Source organism: Terrapene carolina, unplaced genomic scaffold (genome assembly GCF_002925995.2).
Source record: "Terrapene carolina triunguis isolate 2854851 unplaced genomic scaffold, T_m_triunguis-2.0 Scaffold231, whole genome shotgun sequence".
NCBI lineage: Eukaryota > Metazoa > Chordata > Testudines > Emydidae > Terrapene > Terrapene triunguis.
In genome coordinates this window covers 11,316,011-11,326,314 of record NW_020664582.1, presented here as the reverse complement: position 1 = coordinate 11,326,314, position 10,304 = coordinate 11,316,011, and the positions used below count along the sequence as shown (strand labels likewise).

Sequence of the window (10,304 nt, the reverse complement as noted above, 5' to 3'; positions counted from 1 at the left end):
TGCGTGAGAGTTATTCCCTTGAATTGAAAAGAACTGTAGCCAGCTACAGCTTTGCTTTCAATCTAGTGGTGAAATCCTGGTCTTGTTGAAGTCAATGATAAAACTACTGACTTCGGGGGGGCCCAAAGTCTGTTTTGGAGGCCAATGGAGCACTTCGTTGTTGTGGAGACTGTAATGGACCAAAAAGGCCTTGCTCATCCTTCATATGTCTTTGTACAGCTCCGTGCACTCTCTGTTTTTGGCATGGAATGCATAAATGATAGAATTTACAGCTGGGATTTTCAACAGAGCCTAAAGAAGTTAGGCACCCATATGATTTGGATGCCTAACCCCTTAAGCTCCTTTGACAATCCCGGTCTGTGACTGACATCCACTTATGCATGGTACGTATGTGCAAGGGGATCTTGCACTCTGTCCAGTGAATTTTATCATTCATGCGCACAAGAGAATGTACAAAATATTGTGCACGCAGGTGCAAAGGTGCCTGTGCCAAAAACAGAGGCCATGTTTTGAATATAGAGTCTTAAAGGTTGTAATAAAGACTTTGCATTTAAGGGAGAAGTTTAGATCGTCTGTCATGTGATTACTTGTGTTGAAAATGGTTCTTTTTTTCTTTTTGTCTTCCAGGTTTGGTAAGAAACAGATTTTTGGGGGGCAGTCTTCACATCCTTGCCTGTGGGGGAAAGAACGTCTTGTCTTTGCGTCTCCAGTATGGTCCTCTTTTTATGCTACCTTTTGGAAGTCCTCAGTTTAGAGCAGTTAACATCAGCAGGCATTTTGCTTGCATGAGAGCTGCAGGATCAGTCCTTATTTGTTAACACACGCTCTTCAGATGAATAGAGCAACAAAAAGAAACCCTGATACTGTAGGGATTGGACCAGCATTGAAGATGTGTTGTTTGTTTTGTTTATTTCTCCTGTCATTCCAGCCTCCTGGTGTCAAGGTCTGTTGGTATTTAAAAGCTCTAATTTCATAACTGTCCATTCAGCATCAGGGCATACCCTTGCCAGATCCTTCTACTTAGTGTAATGTTTCTTAAGTTTCATGTAGCCTTGGCTTTAGGGATCATGCGATGCCTGTATTTGCAATATGGGGCTTTATGAGTAAGTAGCCAATTTAATCATCACTTAGGGCTCAGCTGTGCAAGGCGCAGAACATTCTGGCTCTGAACCAGCAAAGCACTTGGGCCCATGCTTAGCTTTAAGCACATGAATAGTCCGATGTGCTTTTCAGCATCAGGACGAGTGCTCGGCAGCTTGCAGGATCAGGCTCTTAGCACTTTATCAGGGTACTTACTGTACCAACCTGCAGTTCAGTGGTATGCTGTGGCATGACAGCAGTGGTCGGACCATACAGGTCTGTTTCATGAACCACTGCCTTCGTCATGAAGCTAACCTAGAAAAACGCTTGTCCTTTGAAACTCTTTAGCCTGTCTGTAAAAAAAAAAAAAAAAAAGTAAGGAGATTTTCATGTGCAATATATGGCCTGGTAAGCATTTAAAAAGCATGACTGGTTTAAAACACAATCCTAGAAGTTCCTTTCCCTAAAATGAATGGAAATGTGAACATCCCCCTTGTGGAGAACTCCTATAGAAACCAGTAGAGTTCTGTAGCTATTTTGATAGGATTGTGTAGAGATTACTTTACTTTAGAACCTATGGAATAGAACAGAAAATGAGATCTATTTTTTAAGGCCTTTTTAACTATTCTATTTAAAGGTCCTCCCTCTCTCTATTAAATTGTGTAGGATGTTTAAAGAAAAAAAATCCCATAGAAAGATCACTTTCTCTTACGTTCAGTAAGAATTTTCTTTGAGTTTATATGTCCTAACCAAAGTTCCGAGCCTTTAGTTAAAAAAACACTGGGCTTTGGTTGACCCGTCTCATTACATCTGTTGTATGCAAGCTGTCATTAGAGGGGGAATAGATGTGTAGTTGCCCTCAATCGTCCACTAAGGGCACCCGCTTTTAGGCTTCCAGCTCCCAGCCATCACCTCTCTTGGGTGGAGACCCTCTTCTCTCTCCCTCCTGACTGGGTTGTTTTCCATGCTGCACAGTTCCCCGCCTATGCAGTTATTCCCAGCAAGCCAGACTGCCTAAACAGGCTAGCGTCTGTGCTTTGCTCTCTCTCCAGAGGCTATAAACAGCATAATTGCCCACAGTTGCAAGCTACCGAACAGCTCCTTCTAAATAAGCACCTTTATTCTTAAGGTGAAAGCATTACAGAGAACACGAAAACCAATAAAAACCACCACACATGCTAGTGAGTTTACCAGAGATCACCCCCAACTCCAGCTAGGGCTCGGGTAGGAGTCAGTCCTTCAATCCCCACCAAGGGGTTTTTCTCAGCTTACAAGTTTATACCAGTTTTAGGTCAGAACAGGCATCCCCATGCACAGGTCACTTCCCTCTATGCAGCCTGGCCGTTTGGGCTACAGATTCCAGGGAGAGGTAATCCGTAGACAGTCGTCCCTTCCTCAGGGCATAGCTTCAAAAGGCTGGGTTTTTGCAGAACCTGAGGGAGGGAGTTGGGGGAGGAATTTGCATTCACCTCCCCTTAGAGGTTTCCCAGGAAATCCACTTCACATGTATTATCCCAAACGACCGTTCTTGTCTGCCACATTGTTCAGTACTGTCCTTTGATCAGCCAGGCCCACGATTATTTAATACAGTAGACTCCAAAGATACTTGCACTTAATTCAGTGTGGTTTCTCAAGGCTATCGCAGGAAATAATTGCCATATCAGTCACGCAAGCTTCTGCTGCCTTTTATAAAATTGTTGACATCAGTCAAGCATAGTCTGTGATATTGTAGAATGTAGGTGCCTTGAAGTACATCTCCACCGCCCGCAGCAGCAAGCCTCCCAGCCCAGAACAATAGACATGGGCTAGTGCTCTTAAAAACAGCTGTGTATGCAGCGCTCTGGAGTTGTGGCTGGAGCTTGGGCTGTACATTTTTAGAGCACTAGCACTAGCGTGAGCCCTGCAACCCAAGTCTCTGGACCCAGGCTGGGAGGCTCGGGGCTGCCAGCTGTGTTAGACGTACAGTGGAACATTTCAGTGATGTCTCAATAAAAAAGGGATCTGGTGCCATCTAGGGACCGAATGAGAGACTGTTGGTGCCAGTGGGAACTGTGCACACAGGCTGGGGCCTGTCTGTGACTATATAGTGTCAGGTTTTCCAGTATGTTAATATTTAACATAAAGCCTTATTTGGAGGCAGCATTGCCCACTAGATGGAGCACGGGATGGGGACTTCGGGAGACCTGGCTGCTTTTCCCAGCTCTGCCACTGCTCAGCTGAGTGACCTTCGGCAAGACACTTCACCACTGTGCTGCAGTGTCCCGAACTGCAGAATGAGGATAATGATGCCAACCTCCTTTGTAAAGTTCTTAATGATCTATTGATGAAAAGCCTGTATAAGAGCTGGATATTATTAGTAGTTAAACCATTATTTGGTGGTCTCCTTCCAGATCAAAGCTGCCTTCCTAAACAGGCATTTGAAGCTGATTTGAAAATTGAGAACCTGCAGCGGGGTTTTCCCCTCAAAATCTGTTTTAAAAGAACATTTTCTTACTAATATAGGGCTAGAATTGGGTAAGCTTTACTGCTGGGAGTCTCAGTAAGGCTGCTCATTTGAGTAAGTGCTCCTATGCATGAGTAAGCATTGCACAAATCTAGCCCATAGTACTGAAAGGGACAGGAAGTCGTTTCAGCCTCATGTCTGACTTACCTTAACATTTCCCACCAGCCTGTTATCATTTTAACAGTCCGCCACTGATGCAAATGTTTGTTAGCAGTGTCTGACGTGGCCTCCTTTAGGGGATGGTGCATTTGCAGGCTGGGTGGACTTTTCCCATCTCTAACTATGCTCCTGAAATAATAGTTAATAAATTAATAGGGAAAAACAAATCTATAAATCCACACACCCCTATTAAATTGAGAGCTGGGAACCAGCCACAGCTTATGTTGGTTCCACACCATGAAGAGAACATCTCCTGTGGCTCTGTAGCAACAAGTGAATTATTCCCATAATTAGTGACCCTGGGGCATAAGGCCAAGGGAGGTAGGTTCTCAACTCCCGTTGAGTTTCGGTGGGTGTTGGGTGCCAGACCCAGGTGCAGGGGAAGGCGTGCTAGAGGTGTGTTACCGATCTCTTTTGGAAACACAGGTGTATTTGAGCTCCCTTGGTGGGATTTGCTGTTTGTTGTTCCCTTAGAAATGAGATTTTCATGTGCAAATTTCACTTTAGATTTCTAAAATGCTCACAAACTATAAGCATTTTTTTTGTGGCTAACTTTTTTTTTAAACCTAATTTGTTCCCCATCAGATCTCCCCCAGGGATCCCCTCAGATGGTACGAAGAGACATTGGCATATCCGTAACACACAGGTAAACACCAACACAGAATACAGCAGGCGCCGCAAATGAAATGGATGTTGCTGTAATCTGAACCGTGATGTTTTAGTGCAGTTTCTAGCTGACTCTCTGAGACAGAATTTTACGGTGCCTTGGGTGCCTCCTTTGGGAAGTTCAGCCTTGACTCTGCATTTCCTAGGTTGCTATTGGTTTTAACTCCAATGTCCTTAAACGGCATTACACATTAGAACTATTGATGGGTCTCTGGAACCTTCCCTTCCCTCTTACAAAGTTGTTCATTTGGGATCCTGCCAATGTCTTGCTTATTTGTATTGCTGTGGTGCCAGAGAGCCCCTGCCATGAACCACGACCCAGTCGTGCAAGGGGCTGTACAAACACAAAACAAAGACAGTCCCTGTCCCAAAGAGCTTGTAGACCAAAGGGAAGGTCTTGGTCTTAAAATGGGAGGAGCACATTAGCCCCTTCCCTGATTCCCTCCTCCCATGCCATGCTCCCTCCAAAAAACCCCCAACAACCAACCAAGAGGGAGTATGTTTAGCAGTAACTATTGTCCCATACAGGTTTTATGTATCTGTTTGCTCTGCTGTTCTGCTAGAAGGAAAAAAAAAATCAATCATAACGTAGGCTCTGATCCAGCAAATACCTACACGTGTGCTTAACTTTAGCCCCCTGATTAGTTCCACTGACATCAGCATGGCTGTTCAGTCCTGATTCAGAACAGCACTTAAGCACGTGCATAAGAGGCTTATGTGCTTCTCCGTCTGAGCACCCATCATAAAGAAACAGCCCTATATGTAACCTGCTTTTAGGGAGTCTTTGGAGGAGAAACGTTAGTGATGTGACTTCCCCTTTGGGTTGAGTTCTGCACGTGATTATTTGCTGTGACCCAGTTGGTTTTGGCTGAATGTCTGCATCCATAGGGCTGTAGATCAACCAGCCTCAGGAGTTGTCAACCAGCAATTCCAGATTGCAAAACTGCACTGAAAAATGGCAAAAATCTCCTCCTGGGAGTTGGACCCCCGCATGTGTGTGTGTGTGTGTGTGTGTGTGCGTGTGTGCATACTGGTTCTTCTTGACAAACAAGCCCTGTCCGCTCACCTGTGATTTGCTGGAGGCTGAAATTGACCCCAGTACAGATGGCCAGCACAAAACCTACGCTTATCTTCTGCACAAAGATCACTTTCATTCCCTGAGCAGGTGCTGGCTTCCTTAAATTCCTTTTTATTTAAAAACAAAAACAACAAAAAAAGCCACTTCCATCAGTTTCCCTTTTATAAGAGGCTGCACTGTAAACTGGCTGTAGTCAAACAGTGGTGTTTCAGTTAAAGTTTGGTTTTCTGTTTAACTGGCCCCACTATAACACTTTTTCCCCCTTCTGCTCAGATTCTCTACGAAATCTTGGTTATCTCAGATGTGCCACGTGTGTCAGAAAAGCATGATGTTCGGCGTGAAGTGTAAGCACTGCAGGTGAGCACTGAATGCTGGTCCCTTACTGAAGGATGTTTCGTGTCGTTCGATTTATTATTGATCTCTGAGACGTATTTGCTTTGCTTCTTAGTTTAAGTTACAACTTTGGGCCCTGCATTGGGGTCCATCAACAAAGAGAGTGGTGGAGGGAGAGGAAACCTAACCCACTGACTAGAGTTGTGACTTGGGAGACCCAGACACTACTCCATGTTCTGCCACAGGCTTCCAACGTGACCTTGGTCAAGTCACTTAGTCTCTCTGTGCCTCAGTTCCCCATCTGTAAAGTGAAGCTAATAGCGCTGTCCTACTTCACATGGGTTTTGTGAGGATAAATGCATTTTAAAAAAATTAATCTGTTCAGATCCTACAGCAATGGGGCCATATAAATACCTCATAGCAGCGCTACATCTGGGCACAGACCCTGGTGCACAATCAGATCACAGGGCAGCACTGGGGCCCTGCTAGTTTGCAGAACCTTTGAAATCAGCATGCAATGTGCCAGGGGAGGCCTAGACTCTGATTGTCTGTAATGAATTAGTTGCTATCTAATGTGTCTCTCTCTTTCTCTTTCACACAGATTAAAGTGTCATAACAAATGTACTAAAGAGGCCCCTGCTTGCAGAATATCTTTCCTTCCTAGTAAGTTTGCTCTGAGTCACAGCATTTTATCTTTCATCACTGATGTTATCGCAATGAGAATCCGTCTGAATAAACCCTTCTTTCTCTTTCTCCCTCCCCTTTCAGTAGCGAAAATAAGAAGGACGGAGTCTGTCCCTTCTGATATTAATAACCCTGTGGATAGACCTGCAGAGCCGCAGTTTGGAACCCTTCCAAAAGCACTAACGAAAAAGGTACTTGGTGAACAAAGCTTGTGATGCGTCTCTGCAATTGAATTGTGAGCCAGTCTGGGGAAGATGCAGCACCACGTCTAGCGCAGCGACAGCTGCATTATTTTTCGCACGTTTTGTTTTCGGCTACTCTGTGCAAAGAGTCTTGGTTTCAACGTGTGACATGTTCCACTTGTGAAATGTGGCTTCTGAGCTGCTCCAGCCCCTCTGCTGCTTCGAGGGGGGGATTGAAACCTAGAACCAAAGCAATTGAGTGGGAAAGAGCACGGGTCACAAATTTTCAGTCACAATGGTAGTTTGATGGAAAACTGGGTTTTTTGATCAAACAAATTGTTGTGAACAAGTCTGTTTCCTGCAGAAAACTGAGATTTTGTTGAAATAGCGAAGGCTCAGAAACCAAAAACTTCTCAATTTTCAACCAAAACCTGAAATATTTTGGTTCCAAATAGCATCTCCCGTGAATTGTCGCTTGGATGTCTTATGCTCCTACTTTCCTACACATGCTGGGCTCTCTGGCCAGACCGCCTCTCCTTTGACGGACCGCGGCCAGGGGCTCCTATGACTCACCCCTCTTGGTCAGGGGCAGTGGTGAAAGTGGACCATTCTGGGAGCTGTAGTCTGGCCAGAGAGCCCAGCCCATAGAGGAGAATGGGAACCTCGGATACCCAGATTATAACTCCCATGAGGCACTGAGATGCTATTTTCTATTCAGATATTTCAGTTGTTGATATTTTTCTGAAGTCAACTTTCCAAGGAATAAAAACCACTTTTCCATCCAGTTCTAAGGGAGAAGCTGTATTAGACCAGGCTGTCCAGCTCCACCCAGTGCAGGGTTGTTTCCTATCGTGAATTTCAGAGGGGTTCCCAGTTTGGGGTTGTGACCCGTGGAGGATTGGGAGTAGGTGCCAGAATCATGACAAACCTGCCCTTTCCATGGTGCTCAATGGGGTCAGGGTCCCAGCAAGCCCCCAGTGAAATGGGAGGGAAGGGGTAGTGTGAGAACTGCCGGTTTGAAGGCTCAAGCGATGAGTGCTTCCACCTCTGGGCAGGGAAATGACAAATGAGCTGGTGACCATTACCTTGCTGTTTGCCCAATACCCTGGCGTGACCACTGCATTTCTCATTCACAATTGGAGCCGAGAGGGAGGCACCTTACACACCAAACTGCACAGCACGTTTGAGAAACTGACTTAGCAAATGTGCGCGCAATTGAACTGTGTGAAGAGGGTCGAGGATGTCTTGAACGGGGATCCTTTGTAAGGCGTAAAAGAACAATGGTTCCATGGGCGGGGAAGGGACTTGGATGTAGATGTATTTATTGCTTTGGTTTGTTTTGTCCCCCAACCAGAAGCAAAACAAAGATGCTCCAAAAATCCCAAGGGCCTAACTTTCAGTAGTGTTGAGCAGCCACAGACTCCAATGGGATGTGCAGGTGCTCATAGCTTTTAAGAATCCATCCCCCCCCCCCCCAAAAAAAAAAAAAAACCCATCCCTGTCTGCTACCTACTAACAGGGTCTTGCTGTGTCTAGGTAGTTTTCGACTAGATTAGACTACAGGTAACGAATTCCTCCCGTTCACCTGAAGAGTGTGGTGGCCCCGCTCCCCTTTTTTGTTTTTCACTCTCTGTATAAAGAACTCCACACTCTTAATTTTGGCTGCGATTCCTCAGAATACCACCTAGTGTCCGATCCTGCTTCGCCTGAAGTCATTGGGAGTTCTACCGCTGACTTGAGTGAGAGCAGCACTAAGGTCTTATGCTGAGATTTCAAAGCTGTTTAGGGGCTTTGAGTGCCACATTCCCATTAATGCTGAGACCATCTGCTGCTTTTCCAGCCTCCTGCCCATAAATCTCATGGGAAGAGCCTACTTCCTTGCTGTTTGCACACAGCAACAGTGATTTGCTGATCTGCTTTGGGGAAAGTTGGTGACCCTTCAATAAGCGTCTCCCTTTCCTCAGCAAAAATCACCCAGTGGCTTTTGTTGCTTTTGCAGGATCATCCCCCAGCAATAAACCATCTAGACTCCAGCAGTAATCCATCTTCTACAACCTCCTCCACGCCGTCTTCTCCAGCACCTTTCCAGTCTTCCAATCCTCCCAGCGCAACGACTCCCCCAAATCCCTCCCCCATGGGCCAGCGGGACTGCCGGTTTCACTTTCCAGGTAACTGATTTGTTTCAGGAGAACTGTGGAATGTCAGACTTCCCAACTTCCTGGGCAATGCCCTGGTGGCCAAGGGCATGGCCTATGTATTATCGTAACCCAGCAAGGACGTTCGTGCACAGCTCTCCCTGTGCAGAATAGCACCGCTTCTACTGCCTGAGGCTCTTGGCTAGGATACAGGCCTGTATCAAGCTGGCTTCTGCAGTGTGCTTGTTCCCATTTTGGGGTCCATAACTCCTGTTCTTAGGTATCAACCAGAACCTGGCCTGTTGTTTTACAAAGTGCTTCCAAGTCCTGCAGGGGCTCTATAAATGGAGGGGATTTCTGTCCTGGTTGGTCTTTGCATTGGGATGGAGGGTGGGCGCTCATCAGCTAATTGTGACCAGGCAGAGAACCAACTGCTGATAAAATAGCTTTTGGCCCAGTAATTTAGGGGGAAGACAGGAAATTGATTGATTGCCATGTGGAAGACCCTCAGTGCTTTGCTTTCTTGACTTGTGCATTTGGTTTCTAGATGATATAAGGTACGGGCAACACTTCCCATGATCTGCAGCCATTTGATCCAGAGGAAGGGTCTACTCCCCCATAAACAGGCTGTTTTCCCCCCCAGCAGGCATGTGTTTTTGACCCAGAGTTCCACTTGGGGAGCAGGATCTACTCACCTCTCCTCCCTTGCACAGGAAGTTCAGTCCCCACAGCCTGGCACAACTTCCGAGGTCAATGAAGACTCTGGGCCTTTGCATAGCCATTCTGCTGTACCTCGGGAGCTGTGCTGCCATTGGCCGACTCCCCCTCACATCAGCAGCAGCTGCATGGGAGAGTCTGTGGAAATCCTGCCTCCAGCAGTGTTCACACCTGATCTGGTTTCTAATCGGAAGTATGCTTTGTTTCCATGGAGCAGCTGCTCCCTGGGTGTCCTCCCTTCTCCCCAAGAACTCCCCTATGGCCTGCTGGGTTCCTGGGAGAGTGACACATGTGCAAAGGTGTCACTCCCTCCACAATGCCCACCTATAACCAGATAGTCTGGTGTCCCCTCCACTGATGTGAAACAGTGGGAGAGAATTGGTATCTGCACTTGAGCTCCATTTTTATCTGCATCCTGGTTGCATTAGAACAATCTCTAGGCAGCTTTGGGGGGAGAGGCAGAAAGCTCCTGGGAAGCCAAGCTTTGACTTTGAGATCAAAGAAGGAGAAAAGCTACCCTGACTTGCACATCTTGTGCCTCTCTGCCTTGTTTCATGCTGTCTGAAATGTGTATGGTTTTAAAAGTTGTTGAAAGTAAAACTACCTACTCTGGAACAAAGTTCACTGAGAGAAGTTTACGTGTCTTCAGTGGTCTCATCTTTCCAAATTTCCCTCTTCTGAAAGAGCATATGAAAATTCATTGACATTCTCCTCTGTTTAGTGTGTGTGTGTGTGTGTGTGTGTGTGTGTGTGTGTGTGTGTGTGTG

General features: G+C 46.1%; 1 protein-coding gene across 5 annotated transcripts in view; it reads left to right on the top strand.

Moving 5' to 3' along the window:
- KSR1 (kinase suppressor of ras 1) overlaps window positions 1–10,304 on the top strand; it is a 113,706-nt gene that overhangs the window by 80,053 nt on the left and 23,349 nt on the right. For all 5 annotated transcript variants that reach the window (XM_024195435.3, XM_024195433.2, XM_024195431.2 and 2 more), the window contains 6 exons: window positions 628–632; window positions 4,328–4,388; window positions 5,760–5,843; window positions 6,421–6,482; window positions 6,588–6,694; window positions 8,685–8,853. In XM_024195435.3, the coding sequence (XP_024051203.1) occupies window positions 628–632; window positions 4,328–4,388; window positions 5,760–5,843; window positions 6,421–6,482; window positions 6,588–6,694; window positions 8,685–8,853 (488 nt within the window). The remainder of the gene's footprint in view (window positions 1–627; window positions 633–4,327; window positions 4,389–5,759; window positions 5,844–6,420; window positions 6,483–6,587; window positions 6,695–8,684; window positions 8,854–10,304) is intronic.